The 22,156-nt window shown below is 45.1% G+C and overlaps 1 protein-coding gene across 1 annotated transcript in view; it reads left to right on the forward strand.

Annotated features, from left to right (window-relative positions):
* Nucleotides 1-22,156, forward strand: part of Svep1 (sushi, von Willebrand factor type A, EGF and pentraxin domain containing 1) — a 168,478-nt gene that overhangs the window by 129,636 nt on the left and 16,686 nt on the right. The window contains exons 37-40 of the mRNA XM_032903665.1: nucleotides 8,393-9,065; nucleotides 10,651-13,436; nucleotides 15,134-15,359; nucleotides 16,418-16,573. Coding sequence (XP_032759556.1) covers nucleotides 8,393-9,065; nucleotides 10,651-13,436; nucleotides 15,134-15,359; nucleotides 16,418-16,573 — 3,841 coding nt within the window. The remainder of the gene's footprint in view (nucleotides 1-8,392; nucleotides 9,066-10,650; nucleotides 13,437-15,133; nucleotides 15,360-16,417; nucleotides 16,574-22,156) is intronic.

The raw sequence follows: 22,156 nt of genomic DNA on the forward strand, positions 1-22,156 counted from the left end.
GGGTGCTGAGATGTCAGAGGACTCCATTCAGGTCACCAGTCCAGGCTGTGGTGATGCGTTTCTGAGGAGACCCAGGAGCAATGACTTTATCATTGAATGATTATCATATGGCGGGATGAGCCCCTGCTGGCTGCCTGTAATACAGGAGGGGATTGTCTGCAACGGGTGAACAAGTGCATAGTCACTCCACCACAAATCACAAATCATTGCCATTGTAATTTTTTATGAGAGACAAAAATCAACTACTAAAAGATAGTTTTCTTTGTCTGGAGTTCCAAGTTTTGATGATAGAACAGTAAGCCCCTTTGAGGAAGCCATCCTCTCCTCGGGGTGCTGTGGGAGCAGCCTCGCTGGAAAGAGAGTTTCTGTCTTGTTCCCTTGCCTTCCGGCCACAATTTTAACAGAGCCTTTGAACTATACAGATGTAAAAATAGCACAGCGCTCTGTTTAAAGTCACCTGTGTCCCCATTACAGAGATAGAAGCACGTGTTCAGTTTTTGCTATAATTAAGTAGTTTTAAGCAAGAAATACGATAGGACAGATTCTCCCGGAAACCAGCCTCAATGCCTGTCTACTCTCCTCATGTTAACAAATGCCCATCTGTCATAATTACAGGCATGTTTTCATAGGCAAATAGACTTTTAATTTACATGTTGATGTATGTTTGTACACATTGCCTCATTTATGCGGTATCATTTAAATCACTTCTCTCTTGCTAAATATTTATTTTATTTTTAATTATGTGTATGTAGATACACTACTTTTCCACTGGTATAAAATATGCCTGTATAAAAACAAGGCATCTTAGGGGCTGGAGAGATGGCTCGTTGGTTAAGAGCACTGACTGCCCTTCCAGAGGTCCTGAGTTCAATTCTCAGCAACCACATGGTGGCTCACAACCGTCTGTAATGGGGTCTGATGCCCTCTTCTGGTGTGTGGGTTTATATGCAGCAGAGCTCTCATACATTAAAATATATATATATATATATATATATATTTTTTTTAAAAGAACGAGTCATCTCTGGGTTGGTGAGATGACTCTGTGAGTAAGGTTCCTCATGAGGACTAAGTTCAGATCCCCAACAACCAGGTAAAAACTCGAGCAGTGTGGCACTTATCTTAACCCCAGTGCTGGTGGAAGCAGAGACAGGCAGATCCTGGTGGCTCCCTGTGTGGCCAGTCTAACCAAAAGAGCAAGTTCCAGGTTTAGTAGAGAACAAACTACAGAACAACAGAGAAAGACCACTGATGTTGACTTCTGGTGGGTGTGCGCATGTGTGTGTGTGTGTGTGTGTGTGTGTGTGTGTACATACACAGGCACCACAGAGGTGGTGACATGTTCTTGAGGAGACCTGGAGTCCCAAACACTGACATTAGAACGTTCTGAAATGCTAAATGAAAACAACAACAGCAGTAACTTTAGCATTGTAATATGATTATCATATGAAGTGATGCCCGTAATACAGGAGGGGATTGTCTTTGATGGCTAAACAAGTGAATAGTCATTTCACCACAAATCACAAGTCTCTAAATTACTCGTTTCTCTACAGTAGTAGACTAATTTGTTCCTGCTTTATTTGCTAATAAAAAGCAGAGCGTAGAGTACTCCTGCATGTTTCCTGGCATATATATAAAATGGGATATCCCTGGCCTAGACATTGGAAGCTGTAACCCAGATCATGGAATATGCATATTTGGAGCTTTGCAAGATATTATTAATAATTCAAAATTCAAAGTGACCCTGCCGGCTGAGTTAACTTACATGAGTAACTTACATGTGACTGCCAGCAGGTGGCAACAGCACCTTCAGTCCAATCATAAACAGCTATCTGGGATCCCAGATCTATTTGTTTACAACGCCCAAATGAAGAGAGGGTGGGAACTGTACAGAGCCAACAGACTAGGAAGCTGTCTGAGATAGTGAGTCTCCTAGAGATGTCAGGAAGCTGCACCCATAATACCTCAACAATGAGGCTCCTGGAACAAAACAACACCATTTCTCATGCTAAAGCAGAAGCTGGAATTCTCACCAGGCCAACCTCAGACAAAGATCTACAGGCAATTAAAGAATTCCCGAAAGAGGAAGAATTATTCTTACCAAGGGATGAGCCCCCTCATCGATTGTCCAACACCAAGTGATCAGCCCTAAACTCTTACAATCAACAGGTCGTACATAATGGGTCAGCAGCTTGCATTTCTATATTTATGCATATATATGTAACAGCGGGCCACCAATCTGAGAGGGAACAAGGCAGGGAGGCAGGGGAAAGACAGAAAGGAAGAAGGAGAAGGGAGTAAACAATGTAACTGTTTTAATTTTTAAAATGATACTTTAGAAACTGATACATGAAAGTCTAAAAAGTGTATTCGTTAATGGGGTATCACCTAATGCGTCCAGTACACAATGCCATTCTTCCTCCAGGTTAAATGTACCTACCTGCTTAGATATTTGTCATTTCTTTACGGTGAACACTTCCAGAATGACCTCTTGAAGCTTATTGAAATGTGCACGGCTCTTTCCTGCAGTCTCTCCTTCTCCCGTGTGCCTGTGACCTAGTGCCTTCTAGTCAACCTTTCCTATCCCCCCGCTCTTTCTGCTTTCTGATGCCTAGGAATCCACTCCAAGCTTCAGTAACACTGCTTGTTAAAACCCAGTATGCAAACAGTTCTCTTCTAGCATCTCATTCCTCAGAGCGCTATTCTTGCAAACCTTGTTCATGCTGAACCTTTCGTGATGGGGAACGTGCCTCTTGTCCTGGCCACTTCTATGTCAACTTGACACAAGTTAGAGTCAGCAGAGAGGAGCGAGCCTCAGTTGAGAAAATGCCTTCACAGATCAGGCTCTTAGCAAGCCTGTAAGGTGTTTTCTTAATTAGTGACTGACAGGGGAGGGCCCAGCTCATTATGGGTGGTGCCATCCCTGGGCTGGTGGTCCTGGATTCTATAAGAAAGCAGACTGAGCAAGCCATAAGGAGCAAGCCAGTAAGCAGCACCCCTCCATGACCTCGGGGGGGGGGGTCAGCTGCTGGCAGCAGGTCCCTGCCCTTCCTTTGAAGATGAACAGTGATATGGAAGTATAAGCCCCATAACCCCTCTCCTCCACAACTTGGTGTTTCATCATAATGATAATAATCCTAAGACACCTTAGGGTTGTGGCATGACTTGCCATTTCAGTCTCTCCTTACAGGAAAAAGGCTTACTGTGTCTACAACAACCCCTCATGATCTGGCTCTCTGGACTCTTTTCTACCAGCTATCCCAGGGCCCTCAGCTTCGTATTAATATATCGGTTTGAAAGGTTTTGCCTATAAAGTGTGTTGTGTGGATTGAAACCTGTATTAGGCACATTAGGCACATGAAATCTGTATTAGGCACAGATCTGTAGTTAGCAAGTACCTCACTTTTCCACCCAGATCTCTGCAAACACGGAGATGGACCAAATTTTGCAAGCTTGCCATGTTAACAAACCTCCTTCCGGGATGTGGATGCCTGCCAGACACGCCGTTACTAATTCAGTCGGAGGCTGTGTTTCTTTTCCTCTCTGGTTCCTTCCTTTGTCTGACCCAAAGGCAACCACAGCATTCGTTGGCAAAGCTTGCTTTGCTGGTTTCAATTTATTTTCTGGTTAGTCCAGCTATGCACTTAAATTGATGTCTGTTATATCTTATCAAGTATTATAGAGAGAATTTACAGATTGTGTGATAGCCAGAACCAGGAATCTGTTCTTGTCCTCTCTCTGTCTTTTCCATTTCTATTTTCCTCCCAGAGGCTTATGGAGCACAGCCTTGGCATCATGTTATATTAAGAATAGCATCATTGTATCCAAGCCGTGACTTGTAGATGGTGTGGCCTGCCTTGCTGTCTCCTCCATCCTGAACTCCTCCCTGAGGCTTGTGTAGCACACCCCTTGCATCTTGTTATATTAAGAATAGCATCATTGTATCCAAGCCGTGACTTCTAGGTAACATGGCCTGCCTTCTTTGTCCTCAGCTGCTCTCAAGCACAGGAAGGTGGAGTTTATCTCCTTTTCAATCTCCAGTCTGCTTTCCCTGTGCCCTCCATATGGTATAAGACACCCAGACCTCGATACCACGTGAACATGCAAACAGTCTTACTGTTGTCTCACTGTCATCATTTTAATATGATAGAATAGTTTATTAGTTCTTTGAGAATTTCCCACATGCATATGATGTAATTTGCTCATCTTCACTCCTCCCCACAAGTCCTCTAGGATCTGCCCCTGCTCCCTAAACCCTCCTCCCAACTTAATGGCCTCTGCTTTGATTTGATTGTTACCACACACTGAGTCCAATTTTTGCTGCCCATGCATGCATGAGTTTGGAACTGTTCCCTAGAACATGGACCACATAGAGGGGACCAATTCCTTAAGGAACACTGACTCTCCTTCACCCAACACTGCCAACTGTCAATAGGGATGGGTGCTGGACTGTTGTTGCTGGGTTGCTTGGTTAATTTTAACTTCTATACTCCCTGTGAGCTTTGAGGGAGACACTCCCTGAATCATGGGAGCAAGATACAGTCTCAAGTCTACAGTGAGGAGGCAAGGACTTCAAGTAGAATGGCCCATGTCCTTCTTTCAGGACAGTAAAGAAGCAAGCGATCCCATCCAACTCACCAGTGCAAATTCACCTGTTACCCACACAGTCAGCGTTTCTAAATTTCTATCCACATCCCAAATGCCAGAAGCAGCTGCTTCAGGCCAAATGGATGGGTGGCCAGTTCTTTCTCATTTTTTTCTTCTCATCGTTAGGTTGACATTTGATGATATGAAACTCAGGGGTGTGGAAGGGTTAATGATATCATAAAAACCTCCCCGGGTTTCCCTCTTTTGATTCTTCTCACATAGAAGCTTCTAAAGGGAATTATTGGATCTATTAAAACGAGAGCTTTGATCTTCAGTAGTCGTTATGAATTGAAGTAAGATTCATCACTGCCGCTTCTTCACACTTTCTATTATTCTCACTGACCAGCTGTTTAATGGGCGGCCTTTGCCTTTTAGAAGGGGACCAGATGGTGCTCTCAGGAGCTCACTCATAAAGCTCCCAGGCCCATGGTGTTTAGTAAGTAGGAACCCAACCACTGGATTCTGCCCATTTCCGAAGGATTCTTTTGTATTGCTGGAGTCCTAAGGCATCCTTGAGATGTTGATGGACTCCTTCCCCAGGGACATAGGGTGTGTGGCTGATTTTTAATAAAAGTATAAAAATTGTCCCCGTGACCTCTTGAACAAGAGAGCACAAGGGTTACAGAGAGTTGAAGTGAGTAAACCTCCGTCTTGGGTCGATACTGAATCCAGGTTTTTCTCACAGCTTAGACCTAGCCCAGTTTCACATTCTCTCACTTTGGTAGCCAGCAGTTATAGGGAATATGCGATCAACTATAAAATGCTTATTCTCTGAATGACCCCTCAACAAAATAAGCAAGTAAAAGATGTCCCCTATCATTCCAAATGTAACTCCAAACGTCTGACAGAATTAAATAGTGCAAGCAATTTGGTGCTTTACTGATTAAGCAATGGCTTACGGTGAATTCTGCTAGATGTCGTTTAGAATACATATCCTTTTTATCATCTTAAAATTCCAACCTTTTTAAAAAATGTTCATCTTTGTTTATCCTCTAACCTGTCTTTGCTGAGCAAAGCCCTGACCTGCTGGCACTTGGGGAATTACAAAGTCCTCAGGAACTCCATGTGAGGCCCAGGGCAGAGACAACTATGTATCTTGCAGTATTACAGTGTTACACTCTGTCTGCCACATTGTGTCATCGGTCACTACAAACAAGCACTTCACTAACACAGCATCAATGCCATGAGGAGGGTCATGTATGACGAGGCAGTGACACCATGTATGAAGAAACACGTTTTAACTGAAATGCATAAAGAAAAACAAAAGTCTTAATCCAGACTGGGGGAATACTGAAGATTCTAAAAACGAATTCTTTGCATTCGTATCTCTTTAAAGTGTGCATTCAATGGTCCTTGCCCATTCGGTTAGAGAGCTGGTTTGCTGTTAGTTTTTTCATTGGGAAAGAGTAGTTGGTGGAGAGCTTTCAGAAGGTCAAGGATCAGAGACACCCAAGCACTTCCAAGTTATATAACGTAGTTTTCACATTCTCAATAAGCTCTGTGGAATAAGGAAGATGCTAGAGACAGATGCTTATGCTTCAGGGCACCTGGAGCTGGGGAATAAAGGAAAAAAAACTTTATGTACAATGGATTCCTATAAACCAGGGCTGTCTAGGTCTGTGCATATTAACTTTAGCCAGTGAACGATGCCAGGTACATCGAGGGGTCAGGGACAAGGATAATGCATGTTTCAAAGTATGTAAATGATTCACGTTGAGCTGTAAGGTATCAGGAATCTCAATAAGATGTTCTACCCAGGACATGTCCTGTGCAGGGGCACTGAAATCAACAGGCCCAGCCTGGTGGGTTTTTTTAATAAATCTGATCTCTAAGCAGGCTGCCTGCGGGTGCCTTCCTGTAACTGTTAAGAGAAAAGTCATCTGGGGCTGGAGAGATGACTCAGTGGTTAAGAGCACTGACTGCTCTTCCAGAGGTCCTGAGTTCAAATCCCAGCAACCATGTGGTGGCTCACAACCATCTGTAAAGAGATCCGCTGCCCTCTTCTGGTGTGTCTGACAGCTACAGTGTACTTATATATAATAAATGATAAATCTTTTAAAAAAAAAGAGAGAGAGAGAAGTCATCTGATCTACCCACTAAGTCTGTATCTACTTGTGAAGACTGAGGTTTTCCCAAACCATGAGCTGAAGAGGCCCTAAGCAGAGACCTCCCTCAGCTACTGGGAATAAGAGAGTTCATGCAGACATGGCTTCTGCGCATTGCATGGCACACAGCCATAAGTGGGGCGGATGTACAGATGTCTCCTGGCATCTGTCACTTCTGTTGACTTGTCCATCAGTCTCCTGTACATATGGATGTCTGCTGAGGACGACGGAATCCCAATTTTTCTCTGATGGATTACTTCTTGTAGACTTAAAAGGGACCTCAGTAAAAGTTTTGGTTGCTAACGCCTTAAGAATCTTGGCTGAAACCCCATAAAAACAACAACGCCAACCAACCAGAGCTTCCAGGGACTAAACCACTACCCAAAGACTATACGTGGACTGACCCTGAACTCTGACCTCATAGGTAGCAATGAATAGCCTTGTTGGGCACCAGTGGAAGGGGAAGCCCTGGGTCCTGCCAAGGTTGGACCCCAGTGCAGATACAGTTCCTAACCACACAGCCTAATGTTCTGCTCTATTGAGATGGCCCTGGGGATCGCATTAATAATCTCTCGTCAGATAGAGGCAAAGAAAGGCTCAGATAGAGCAAAATGTATCCACACACTCATCACCTGACAAACACACATGCAGAGCAAAGCCTTTTAACTCTAACCCCACCGTCAGAGGTTTTTGGAAACCTCTAGATCCTAGAATAATAATCACTGTTTTAAAGTTCACTGGATGTGAGTGAGCAACTATAAGCTATGTCTAGGCTAAGTGTGGCCCACTAAAGCTTTTTCTTTACTATGACAGTTAAAATCAACACACTGAAACTATCAACTCTATGGCGGCCTAATATTGAGTTGAGTCAAATAGGACCAAATTATTTTTAAAAATGTGAAGTAGTCAGGGACTGGGGTCAGGCTCAGTTGGTGAAATGAGAACCTGGATGTGATCCTCTGCACCTGTGTGAGAAACTTGGCGTGGCCCGCTTTGTGGGGGCGTGGCCTGCTTGTGTGGGGGCGTGGCCTGCGTATAATTCTAGTACTGGGGAGGTGGTGACAAGCAGGTAAGCAGATCTCCGAGACTCACCAGTAAGCCAGCCTGCCTACGCTGCAATATTCAGGTCCCAGCAAACAAAACAAAACAAAACAACAACAAAACTGCCTCTAGAAAAGGGGGGTTGGGGATTTGGCTCAGTGGTAGAGCGCTTGCCTAGCAAGCGCAAGGCCCTGGGTTCAGTCCCCAGCTCCAAAAAAAAAGTAAGGTAGATGGCACCTAATAAATGATTGTGACCTCTGATCTCTCCTCTCTAAGCATGTACACATGTACAACTGCGAGCAAGCAAGCAAGCAAGAGAACACACACACAGCACACACACACACACACACACACACACACACACACGTGTAACTGTCATTGGAGTTCTTTAAATAGCAAAAGTTTTAAACCTATTTCCTTACTGATCGAGCATTAAAATCATTTTAACAATAAGTTTAATATTCAGTTGCTAAATAATATTTTTTTAAAAAACCAAAGAATACAGGCAAAGTAAGTGTTCGAAAGACTAAAAAAATGAAAAGAGAAGAGAATGCCTTTTGTCGATACGACATTGAGTTGTTTCTTTCCCTTCCTTCTCATAGCTACACCCTTGCCGGCCCTGACACCATCATATGCCAAGCCAACGGCAAGTGGAATTCAAGTAACCACCAGTGCCTGGCCGTCTCCTGCGACGAGCCCCCCAATGTGGACCACGCCTCTCCAGAGACTGCTCATAGGCTCTTCGGGGACACCGCGTTCTACTATTGTGCAGATGGTTACAGCCTGGCTGACAATTCCCAGCTCATCTGCAACGCCCAGGGGAACTGGGTTCCCCCCGAGGGCCAGGCTGTGCCCCGCTGCATAGCTCACTTCTGTGAAAAACCTCCATCTGTTTCCTACAGCATCTTGGAGTCTGTGAGCAAAGCAAAATTTGCCGCTGGCTCAGTAGTAAGCTTCAAGTGCATGGAGGGTTTTGTACTGAACACCTCAGCGAAGATTGAATGCCTGAGAGGCGGACACTGGAGCCCTTCTCCCTTGTCCATCCAGTGCATCCCAGTGCGGTGCGGAGAGCCTCCAAGCATCACAAATGGCTACCCGAGTGGAACGAACTACAGTTTCGGGGCCGTGGTGGCCTATAGCTGCCACAAGGGATTCTATATCAAAGGGGAGAAGAAGAGCACATGTGAGGCCACAGGACAGTGGAGTAGACCCCTGCCCACCTGCCACCCTGTATCCTGTAACGAACCACCTAAGGTTGAGAACGGCTTCCTGGAGGTAAGAAACTAGCAAATGATCCATCCCTCATTGGGCCACTACCGTGACTGAGTGAGTATTTCCAAGTAAAGGCAGTGAACAGATTGCTGAAACAGAAATGACTCTACACATATAGTCTACACATAGTGTGTGTTGAATAAAACCTAATCAAGATAATTAAGAAAACTTACAATATTTATCTTTTCAAATTCTTAGTTTATACATACAGGTATTTCCCTGACCATATAACCGTGCACCCTGTATGTTCAAGGAGGCCAGAAAAGGCATCAGATCCCATAGGACTAGAGTTACAGACAGTTGAGAGGCACCATGTGGGTGCTAAGGATTCAACCTTAGTCCTCTGGAGGACAGCCAATACTCTTAACCACTGTACCACCTCTCCAGCCCCCTCAGTATACATCTTTCTGCATTATAGAAACCTATCGTTAGGCCTTTGTAACCTAGCTTATCCATTAATAAGAAGTTAGAGCCAGTTTTCATGAAATTCCATTTTGCTGTTACCAAACTCATCGCCTAAACGGAACTCAGCGATGCTTATTGTTACTCCGATTTTTTTTTTTTTTTTTTTTTTTTTTTTTCCGAGCTGGGGACCCGAACCCAGGGCCTTGCGCTTCCTAGGCAAGCGCTCTACCACTGAGCTAAATCCCCAACCCCTTGTTACTCCGATTTTTAAGGGAACTGTGAGGTGCAGTTTTTGCATCGTTCTTTCGAGACATCTAAAGGTAATTTCACCACGGTGAGCCAGTTGTCAAGTGTGGTACGAATGTAATCTGCCTCCCACCCTAGAGTGTCTTCTCACTAAGTGTGTCAGGAAGACAGGAACAAAGGCTGTAGTGATAGCTCTGGAGGTAAAGTGCTCTCTGTGCAAGAGCGAGTGTGACCTTGATCTCCAGACCCCAGGGTAAGAAAAGCCAGGCACAGTGCCACACACCTGTAACCACAGGGCTGCCCGGGCAGAGACACCTGACTCCCCAGAGCTCACTGGCTTGTTGGCCTAGCCTGCCCGACAAGCAATAGTCAGAGACTGTCTCAGGAAATAAATAAAGCAAAACAAGGTGAATGGCACCTGAGATATGACACCTGAGTTTGGCAACAGGGCCCCACACATGCACCCACATATACCAAAAGAGAAGGGGACAAGGGATGAGGAAGAAAAAGAGGAGAAGGGAAGTAGTCTAGTCTCCCGAGTCAAAGACCACGGTGCCATTTTAAGTAGACAATATTTTAACTGAAATAGTTTCTAAAACATCTATGCATACCTTTTTTTAACATACTAAGTTCTCTATATATACTGTTGGCACTGCCCTTCAACTCACCAAGATCTGTGTAGACCCCTGATCTTATCTCTGTTGGGTTCCATAAGAATTTCTGCAGAGGATCTTCCACATTTTACCTCTGCGTTTTCCCTTCCCACAAAAATCAGAGCAGACCGGTTTTGAGCAGCATAAATCTTTACTCATGGACGTCCTAACTGATTCATTGTAAATGTCGGTCTTCGGGTTCTATTCTGTTTGCCTGTCAATGTGCTCTATGTTGGCTTGCCCGTTCTGCAGGCTGTGCTGACTTTTCTTTCCCTGTTGTTCAGCACACCACTGGCAGGACCTTTGAGAGCGAAGCAAGGTTCCAGTGCAACCCAGGTTACAAGGCAGTCGGAAGCCCTGTGTTTGTCTGCCAAGCCAACCGACACTGGCACAGTGACGCCCCTCTGTCCTGCACGCCTCTCAACTGTGGGAAACCCCCTCCCATTCAGAATGGCTTCTTGAGAGGAGAAAGCTTTGAAGTAGGGTCCAAGGTTCAGTTTGTCTGTAATGAGGGCTATGAGCTGGTTGGTGATAATTCTTGGACTTGCCAGAAATCTGGCAAATGGAGCAAGAAACCAAGCCCGAAGTGTGTCCCCACTAAGTGTGCAGAGCCTCCCCTCTTAGAAAACCAGCTCGTGCTGAACGAATTAACTTCTGAGGTAGGCGTGATGACCATTTCCTGTAAAGAGGGCCATGCCTTGCAGGGCCCCTCTGTCCTCAAGTGCTTGCCATCCGGGCAATGGAACGGTTCCTTTCCTGTTTGTAAGCTGGTCCTTTGTCAGTCGCCTCCCTTGATTCCCTTCGGCGTCCCCGCGTCTTCGGGTACTCTTCACTTTGGAAGTACCGTCAAGTATTTGTGTGTCGATGGGTTTTTCTTAAGAGGCAATCCAACCATCCTCTGCCAGGCTGACGGCACCTGGAGTTCTCCGTTGCCCGAGTGCGTTCCGGTGGAATGTCCCCAACCTGAGGAGATCCTCAACGGCATCATCCATGTGCAAGGGCTCGCCTACCTCAGCACCACGCTCTACACCTGCAAGCCAGGCTTCGAGTTAGTGGGCAACACCACCACCCTCTGTGGGGAAAATGGCCAGTGGCTTGGAGGAAAACCAATGTGCAGACCCATTGAATGCCCAGAGCCCAAGGAGATTCTAAATGGCCAATTCTCTTCCGTGAGCTTTCAGTATGGACAAACCATCACATACTCTTGTGACCGAGGCTTCCGGCTCGAAGGTCCCAAATCCCTGACCTGTTTAGAGACAGGTGACTGGGATATGGATGCCCCGTCTTGCAATGCCATCCACTGTAGTGACCCCCAGCCCATTGAAAATGGTTTCGTAGAAGGTGCGGATTACAGATACGGCGCCATGATTATCTATAGCTGTTTCCCTGGGTTTCAGGTGGTTGGGCATGCCATGCAGACCTGCGAAGAGACGGGGTGGTCGAGCTCCAGCCCGACGTGTGTACCCATAGACTGCGGTCTCCCTCCTCACATAGACTTTGGAGACTGTACTAGAGTCAGAGATGGCCAGGGATATTTTGACCAAGAAGACGACATGATGGAAGTCCCATATCTGACTCCTCACCCTCAACATTTGGAAGCGACAGCCAAAGTGTCGGAAATCACAAAGGAGTCCCTTGTACCACATGCATCCCAATTTCTATATGGCACAATGGTGTCTTACCGCTGTGAGCCTGGTTATGAACTGCTGGGAATCCCCGTGCTGGTCTGCCAGGAAGATGGCACATGGAATGGGACCGCACCCTCTTGTATTTCCATTGAATGTGATTTGCCCGTTGCTCCCGAAAATGGCTTTCTACATTTTACACAGACTACTATGGGCAGTGCCACCCAATATAGTTGCAAGCCGGGGCACGTTCTAGAAGGCTCCCACTTGAGACTTTGTCTACAGAATAAGCAGTGGAGTGGCACGGTTCCACGCTGTGAAGTCATCTCATGCAGTAAGCCAAACCCACTTGGGAATGGGTCCATCAAAGGAAACGACTACTCATACCTGGGTGTGTTGCACTACGAGTGTGACTCCGGCTATGTGCTCAATGGCACTGAGAAGAGAACATGCCAAGAAAATAAACAGTGGGATGGCCATGAGCCTGTATGTCTTCCTGTGGATTGTGGCTCACCCCCGGTCCCCACCAATGGCCAAGTGACGGGAGAAGAGTACACATTCCAAAAGGAGATTGCATACTCTTGTGGTGAAGGGTTCATACTTGAAGGAGCCAGGAGTCGTGTCTGTCTTACCAATGGAAGTTGGAGTGGTACCACTCCCAGCTGTGTGCCTGTCAGATGCCCTGCCCCACCACAGGTGACAAATGGGGTGACAGATGGCCTAGACTATGGGTTCAAGAAAGAAGTAACATTCCACTGTCTAGAGGGCTATGTGTTGCAGGGGACTCCGAAACTCACCTGTCAGTCCAATGGGACTTGGGATGCAGAAGTTCCCATCTGTAAACCAGCTACCTGTGGTCCTCCTGCCGATCTTCCCCAGGGCTTCCCTAATGGCTTTTCCTTTTTTCATGGGGGCCACATACAGTACCAGTGTTTTACTGGTTATAAGCTCCACGGAAACCCATCAAGGAGATGCCTTCCCGATGGTTCCTGGAGCGGCAGCACGCCTTCCTGTCTACCTTGCACGTGTTCCACACCCATCATTCAACAGGGGACCGTCAATGCAACTGATTTGGGCTGTGGAAAGACGGTCCAGATCGAGTGCTTCAAAGGCTTCAAACTGCTTGGACTTCCTGAAATCACCTGTGATGCCAACGGCCAATGGTCTGACTTCCCACTCTGTGAGCATGCTGATTGTGGCCCTCTCCCAACTGTACCCAACGGAATCGTCATCAAGGGTAGCCCTTCAGAAGACAACGTGGTAACTTACAGCTGCAGACCTGGCTACATCATGCAGGGTAGTTCTGATCTGATTTGTACAGAGAAGGGGATATGGAGCCAGCCTTACCCAACGTGTGAGCCCGTGTCCTGTGGACCCCCACCGACGGTTGCCAATGCAGTGGCAACAGGAGAGGCACATACCTATGAAAGCAAAGTGAAACTCAGGTAAGACCATGGGTGGCTGTGGAGTCCGCAAGGAGTGTAGGCGAGAAGATTCTAAAATGAAGTCAGAGGTCCAAAAGCAGCTAATTAGAAAGAGAACCACCATCTCTGGGCTGCCCTCCAAACCCCAAAGCTTTAACATTTTATTTACTCAGGACTATGTAGAAATCCACTTACTATGAAAATAAATGTAGACCCTTTCCAGACCACGGTTCTAAGCCCATCCTCATGGTGCTCACAAAGCTGCAAGGTCCTCTAACCAGCCTCGATTATGTTTGAATCACTGAGCAATATAAGTAAGAAGGCTATCCACCCTGCGCTACTTAAGCTCAGAATATGGTGCTCAGATAATACTCTGCTGTCTGAGGGGGATCGTGACATTAAATATTAAAATGAAAGATGTAAAAATTTGGAATGAACTTAGGAATCAAAAATGTTACTGGAATAAATAACTATCAGGTTCCAAAGCATCTCGATTGTCTCAAGAATTCGTTCATGTTCCTGGGAGAACTATGAGCATTAACGCCTCATACCTCATTGATAACTTAGCACCTCTTCTGGGGTGGCTCATTCTGAACGTTTTAGCCCCACCTTCACGTTACCCTGACTGTAGTAAAAAAGCAAAGTCTACGGAAGGATGGAATGTTAGCTCAAAACAAAAGAATGAGTGGCCAGTCGGTGACTTTGAAGTATATTTTAAGACTTCTGTGTAGATGTTGATATGTCAGGCACTTTGAGAGCCACGATGTCACCGGCTCATGAGGAGTCACCTGGGGCTTTGTCCTTGGCATGTGATGATGACCGATCTTTGCTTAGTTTCCACTAATCAGGTTGGTCCGATTGTAGGAGACTTCTGTCTCCCACCTAACCTGGTTAATAGGGGGAAATTAAAAGGTATCTTCCAATGATCACTATAAGTTAGTTAAATGGTTTAATTTGAAAGGCAGCATACGGGAGTGGTAGGAACATGGGTGCCAGACAACTCCCTCTAGAGAACTCAGTCTCTCCACATCTCACACTAACCATGCAGAGTCATGTGGCTTCAAGAAGGGTGCTAACCTCATCAATGCCAATGGGGGGCAGCCAATCAATGGCAGTGAGGAGCCAAATGGCACCTGCTCATGTGGCGGACGTGAGGATTGGACTCGTTGGTATTTGTGAAGCACACAGAGGGCTCCCCAGAAAATCATCCTTGTGTGGACCCACTCGATGCATTAGTATTTACATTTTTAAATCACTTGGGGACTTAAGAGCCAAGTTAACTTAAGTGTTAACTATTCTATGGCTATGACAGTGCTTAATGATCAAGTTTAAAAGGAGCACCTTGTACAAGCACCTCAGAGAGTACCGAGTGTTGAACAGGAGGCAAACCATAAACACCCTGTCATATCCCTACCAGTATCGGAGTCCAGTCCCTATAATTTCTTAAACTGGTGGCTATTTCAGAATGAACAGACAAGTAACCCCAGCAACCTCTAAGACGACTTTAGCCTTTGTTAGTCCTGAGTGTGAGTCACTAAGAATTTGTCTGGATGTTGCTTTATTAATGTCTTGTGCAGGGACGTTATCCATCTGACCTTTGAGCCAGTTTTCAGGTTTCTCACAGAATGTCCTGAGCCTAGGGCAGTTGTGTTCATCTGGGCATAGGTCGGTCACGGCGTGGTACCTTCTTGGTTTTCATCTTCTTGTTTGCATTGCAGGTGTCTGGAAGGGTATGTGATGGATACGGACACAGACACATTCGCCTGCCAGCAAGACGGTCGGTGGTTCCCTGAAAGAATCAACTGCAGTCCTAAAACATGTCCTGTGCCATCCAACAGGACGCGCATACGTGTTCACGGAGATGACTTCCAGGTGAATAGACAAGTTTCTGTGTCGTGCACAGAAGGGTTTACCTATGACGGAGCGGACCGGTCAACGTGCCAGGTAAGGTTCTGTCCGGCCTGGGATGTGTAAGTTAACTCTGGCATCTGTTACTATGAACAGAACTCATGTCTTGCCTGCCTGGAAAGAACAAATTCCTCAAGTTCTCATTTACATCCAAAGATTCGAGATGCTTCCTAGAAATAGAAGGTGGGGCGGGGGGATGGACTGGTGTTTAAGAGCACTTGCTGCCCCTCCAGAAGACCTAGGTTTGGCCCCCAGCACCCACATGGTGGCTTACAGCTGTAACTACAGGTCGGGGGATCTGATGTCCACAAGCACAGAGAAATGTACTGGCAAAATACTCACATGTATAAGATAAAATTATTTAACAAGGAGGAAAAAAGAAATGCAACTAGTGGTTTTTCCTAATTGTCCCAGTTTTAGATTAAGAAGGAGCCAAACTTAAGGGGAATGTTAAAACAGAGACAAAAACACAGGGCTGGAGAGATGGCTCAGAGGTTAAGAGCACTGACTGCTCTTCCAAAGGTCCTGAGTTCAACTCCCAGCAACCACATGGTGGCTCACAACCATCTGTAATGGGATCTGATGCCCTCTTCTGGTGTGTCTGAAGACAGATACAGGGTACTTATAGAAATTAGTTAATTAACCAGTTAATTAATTAATTAACCTATAGTGAGATATGCATAGCAAAGTATCCCATGCCCAGGTGAGTATCTGTATGGAGAAACCTGCCAGGGGCTGTGATGGTCTTAAGTAGAAGGCCCAGAAGTTGCACAAGCAGACAGGCAACAGCAGGGTTCCCTGGGATAAAAGGTGGGGTATCTGCACTAACCCTCCCTCAGCCCACCCTCTAGTTAGCATGCTGTACTAAAGACTTCCGTATGGGACGCCTCTGTTTGAGGGAAATTGTTTATTTTGTGTTTCTGAGATGTCAACAAGTGTTCAGTGCTGACTGTGTTTTTAAGACCTAGAGATAGGTAAGAAGCAACTTGATTCAACCCTGGGTCCTTTCGACTCTCACTTTGGGGATGAGTCTGCCATATAAACAGAACACCCATGTATAAATTCCAACTCTGATCCTGTGGTCTACTCTTTAGCCCGATGGTACATGGGAGCCACCGCTTTCCGAGGAATCCTGCATCCCGGTTGTCTGCGGGCAGCCTGAAAGTCCAGAGCATGGATTCGTGGTCGGCAGTGAATACAGCTTCGGAAGCACCGTTGTTTATCAGTGTGACCCTGGCTATGAATTAGAGGTACGCTAACAAGTCGTTTAACAAAAATTAATGTGCTGTTCTGATATGCTTGGGATTCTTCTTAATATTAGAATAAATTAGCTTTACCAACATTGCTTCTAAAAACATCCTATTATATTTTGTTACTTTACTTTCTTAACACTTTCTGGGGAGAAAAGTAGTTAAAAGATTTTTAAGCACCCAAAAATCATCAGCCAGGTGTGGTGACACGTTACCTGTGATCTCAGCTACTCAGAAGGAAGAGACTTGAGGTTGACAAGTTCAAGGCCTGCCTGGGCATGTGTCAAGGCTCTGTCACAAAACAGACAGAGAAGAAAGGGTCGAGGGACATAGCTCAGGGGTAGAGTGTTTATCTAGCTTGTTCAAGGTCCTGACTCAAATCTCAGCTTGAAAAACAAATTAAGGCTGGAGAGATGACTCAGCAGTTTGGAGCACTTGCTGCTCAAGCAGAGGACCTGAGTTAGGTTCCCAACACCCATGTCAGACAGCTCCAAACTGGTCCTACTATAGACCTATAGTCACTGTAGTCACTACTAGACTATATTGTCTCTACTATATAGTTCTATAGTCACTACAATAGTCACTATAGAAAACCTCAACAAGGAAGTACTAGACTGAAGCCAAGTACTTCACCAGCAGTAAGTGCACAGGACCCAGCAAGCTCTTACTTGAGATGCCAGGCTCCCTTGGGCCTTAATTTGGGTTTTGTTGCTGTGAAGAGATGCCTTGACCACTGCAACTCTTATAAAGGGAAACATATAATTGGGGCTGGCTTACAGTGTCAGAGGTTCAGTCCCTTATCATCATGGAGGGAAACATGGCAACGCACAGGCAGATGGGATGTTGGACATGCTGAGAGTTCTACATCTTGGTCCACAGGAGCAGAAGTGAAGGTTCAGACACACCCTTAGAAGCTCAGCTTCTAAGACCTCAAAGCCTGTCCCCCATCACCCACTTCCTCCAAGGCCACACCTACTCCAACAAGGCCACACCTCCTAATAGTGCCACACCCTAAGGGCCCCCATTCTAACACACAAGTCTGTGGGAGCCATTCCTAGTCAAACCATTACACCCCGTGATATATCTAGCCTGAAGCCCCTCAGAACTATACTTAGAAAACCTCCACTTTATCTGTAAGATGACTCCTAATTGCAGTATCATAGCCACAGCAGCAGCACCCATGAACTTTAATGGGAGAGCTGTAGTTGCTTCCTCTGAAAGCCTTATCTCGCCATCTAACTCTGTCTAAGAGAGCTGCTGTGAATCACAGGAGATCATCATCTGCCTTTTCAGGAATCGCTTGTGTTTACACACAGTGCTGTGGTTAAATGTTTGTGATGTTGCCTCCCTCCCCTGTTTGTGACTGTGAAATCAAAGAATCAAAGAGAGGGAGAAGCCCACGAGAACTGGAACCAGGTTTCTATGGTTATTTTATTTTCTCAAAGGTTAGGAAAATAAACATGAAAAGAAGAGTGGTAATCTAAGAATGGGTTGTTACCAGAGGATTTTCCTGGCTTTGAAATTGGGGCATTCCGTCCATGAGATTACTGATCTTGAAATTTCTTAAGAAAACATATATACATTTTTGAGACAAAATATACCAAAAACTCATGAAATTTGAAGAAGTTCGTACTTTAACTTAAACTGTTGGAGTAGCAGCCTCGTGTTAACTATGAAGCTGAATGAAGTTTATGAATTGCCGCTCTCATGTCCACACATTAAAATCACCTGAGAGTCCTTTCAAAGGATTTATGCCCAGCTTCTTGGGGAAATAATGACTATCAGTCTAGAGTGAGAGATGAAGAAGCCTGGAAACCCTCATCACCCAAGATAGTGGGAACCCAGAGGAGGCTGGAGACGTGGCTCAGCAGTTAAAAGCACCCTCTGCTCTCTCAGAGGACCTGAGTTTGATTCCCAGCACCCGTGGTAGTTCACAACCCACACACAGTACAGGGACTCTAATGTCCTTTACTGGTCTCTGTGGGCAGTGCAGACATGTGTGTGCGTGTGGTGCTCAGACATATATATATGCAGGCAAAACACCCATACACATGAAATAAAAGTAAGTAAGTCTTTAAGGAAAACATGGAGCCCACTGGAGGAAGTTTCAAAAATCATTTGAGCAGCAATCCAGGTGATTCTCCCTCCAGACTGACCGGTGTCCAACAGCATGGACAGAGACTCCTAATTGTCTAAAGAGCAATGGCCTGGAGTTATTAGCAGATGCTCCTGTGCAAACTTACGTCGAGAACGTGTAACTGAAGAGGAAGGGTTGGCTCCCTAGTACAGGCTGCATGTACAGGGAACCAAATGCTAGCAAAGGGACAGTCGCCTTCAAAAAACACGCCAGTGGATGAATGAAGACCAGAATTTGAGATCCGTATGAACCGCTGTATTTAACTTTGATCAGTTGTGCCTGTTGATGTCACGCATCCCAAAAAAAGATAACAGACATTTCATGTTTCTGGATGGAAACAACTCATGTGTGAAATGACTTGCTCCTTCCAGAAGGTGGAGGGGAGGAGGAGGAGGAGGAGGAGGAGGAAGAGGAGGAGGGGGAGGAGGGAGGGGCGAGAGGGGGCAGGGGGAGGAGGGAGGAGGAGGAGGAGGAGAAGGAGAAGGAACTTGATTTTATTAAGCTTCTAAGTCTGATAAACAGTATCAGTGACATCATAGAAAACAACTAGCAAAAAGTGTGTCTGAGAACATCAGTAGAACAAATAAGCTTTCTAGAATCTAAAGCAAATAAATTGACGGGAAATAGAGAAGGAACCTAGAGATTTATGAAAGCATGGATCTTTTTAAAATATATGACATATTGTTTAGTTACTGCCATCATGGTCTTCTGTGTAGGGCCATGCAGGTCAGTGTTTTGTTTTGTTTTGTCAGTTTGACCCGTGATAAGGTCATCTGGGAAGAGGCACTTCAATTGAGAAAATGCCTCCATTGGCTTAGCCTATAGATAGATGTGCCTGGCATGTTCATCACTAATGAGTGACATGGAAGAGCCCTCGCCCACTGTCATAGTCCTGAGTTGTCTAAAAAAGCAGCTTGCACAAGCCATGAGAGCAAGCCAGTAAGAGGCAGTCTTCTGTGGTTACCTCATCAGCTCCTGCTTTTAAGTTCCTGCCTTGAATCCCTGTCCCGACTTCTCATCATGATGAACTAACTGTAAGCAGTATCTTGAAATAATGCCTTTCACCCACAAGTCGCTTTTGGTCTTAGTGTTTTTCAATCACCACACTAGAAAACAAACTGGGTCAAAGGTTTGCATACGTAGCAAGCATTCAGCACCAGAGGTTGAGGGATGGGAAAGTAGCTGGGGATCAGCTCTTAGACCCAGCAGACTTCTGTGACAGGCCGTCTGTCCTGGCGGACCCGAAGGACACTGGGGCACTGATCTGCTCACTTCCATTCTGCGGACACGTGCCGTCCAGTAATTACAGGGCTGCGGTTGCTGTGGGCAATAACTGTGGCAAGAGCCATGCTCTCTGCATTGCCCCAAGTCTGTGCAGGATAACTGTGATCACGCACTCCCAGGACTTGAACTGTTACCAAAACCAAGCAAAACAATCAAGACACCCAATATAAATTATGTTACATTCTTCTGCTATGTAAATATGCCCTTACCTGTGTGTGAGGCAAATACCTTTTTATGAGCTATTTGAATATCGAAAAAAAAAATCCCTGAAAAAAATTTAAGAAAAACTAAAAATCAACTAAGAGAATTAATCAAAATAAACAACTAAAGATTGGGTTGGTTATTAAAAAAAAAAAATTCACGGGGCTGGAGAGATAGCTCTGCAGTTAGAAGCACTGACTGCTCTTCCAGAGGTCCTGAGTTCAATTCCCATCAACCACATGGTGGCTCACAACCCTCTGTAATGGGATCTGATGCCCTCTTCTGTATGTCTGAAGAGAGTGACAGTGAACTCATATAAATAAAGTAAATAAATCTTTAAAACAAATCACAGCCAGTCACTAATCAAATGGCTGTTAAGGCTCTAACAATCTAAGGCTCTAAAAATCTGGGCGAGTTGGTTGGAAACAGATTAGACAGGGGGAAGTGTGCTAATAAATAGGTCTAAAACTAAGACTTAATAGTAAGCGAGGCAAACGAAGGGCAGAGAAAGAAAAGGAAAAAATGCATGGTAAACGCTGCCAGTATCTAAAGAGGAAGTGGGGAGAATCGGTTTGCTTTTAAAAAGTGAACAGCTACTGATTCATTTGAATTTGTATTAGAGTAAACATTGACATAGTCAAACAGATTATTCACAATTTAAAGGTTAGAGGAAGAGAGCAAAGTGGAGGAACACTGAGAAAATGCAAAGCCACCTGACACCAAGAGTGCCTCATTTCTTAGAGAACTGGGTAGGTGGGCGCTTGTCTGATTCTTTTAAACTATTAAGGCCTGACATATGAGTTAGAAAAGTATTTTTCTGTCCAAAGAAAAAACACAAGGGTAAAATTTGTCTTTGGATGGAGGATTGTGGAAGCTGTATTTTTCTTTCATGTTTTTCAAGTATTCTACAATTTGATTAAGAGGAAGAAAAAAAATGTATTAAAAAGAAACTGAAATTTATGGAACCTAGGTTTTTTTGTTGTTTTGTTTAGGAAAGTCAGGACAGGACTTGTCCCATTAGCGTCAACAAGATCTTTACAAGTGAAGATTTATCAATAATTAAATGCAGGGCTCAAGTTAGAAATGCCTCCAGGGAGAACATTAAGGATATCAGTTACCAGAGATGAAAGCAAGCGGAAAGGATTAGCAGCTCCCTGGTTGTTGCTGATTCAGAACACAGCTAAAACACATACATACATACATACATACATACATACATACATACATACATACATTCATATGTACGTACATACATACATTCATACATACATGCATGCATACATACATATGTTTAGACATATGTACATACATTCATACATACATACATGCATGCATGCATGCATACATGCATAATCGTGATAAAGGGCTGGAGAGAAGGCTCAGCTGTTCTTCCAGAGGACCCAAGTTCAGTTCAGAGCACCCAAGTCAGCTGGCTCCCAACCACCTGCAATTCTAGCTCCAGGGAATCCATGACTCTCTTCTGGTCACCGTAAGCTTCCATATACATGTGACATGTACTGAAACATGCACAAGCATAAAGAAAACTAAAATAACAAATAGTTCACAAATCCCATGTGCTGAAGTTCACACTTACAATGAAGTTTCTGAAGACTTACTAAGGAAGCTGGAAAGATGCTTCTGGAAAGAGTGTTCACTGTACAACCATGAGGACCGGAATCTGAAAAACTAATACTCTCTCATTAAAAAGCCAGGGGTCTGCATACATGGCTGTAACCCCAGTGATGTGTGGATTGCAGACAAGAAGGTCCCTGGGGATTGCTGGGTGCCAGGCTAACTCCAGGTTCAGTAGGAACTAAGGTCCTTAGATATAGGTAAAGGATGGAGAGAGAGAGAAAGAGAGAGAGAGAGAGAGAGAGAGAGAGAGAGAGAGAGAGAGAGAGAGAGAAAGGAAGGAGAGGATACATTTGTGCACCAAACATACCACACATGAGAGGCAGGGG

The sequence above is a fragment of the Rattus rattus genome, chromosome 1 (genome assembly GCF_011064425.1).
Source record: "Rattus rattus isolate New Zealand chromosome 1, Rrattus_CSIRO_v1, whole genome shotgun sequence".
In the NCBI taxonomy this organism is placed as follows: Eukaryota; Metazoa; Chordata; class Mammalia; order Rodentia; family Muridae; genus Rattus; species Rattus rattus.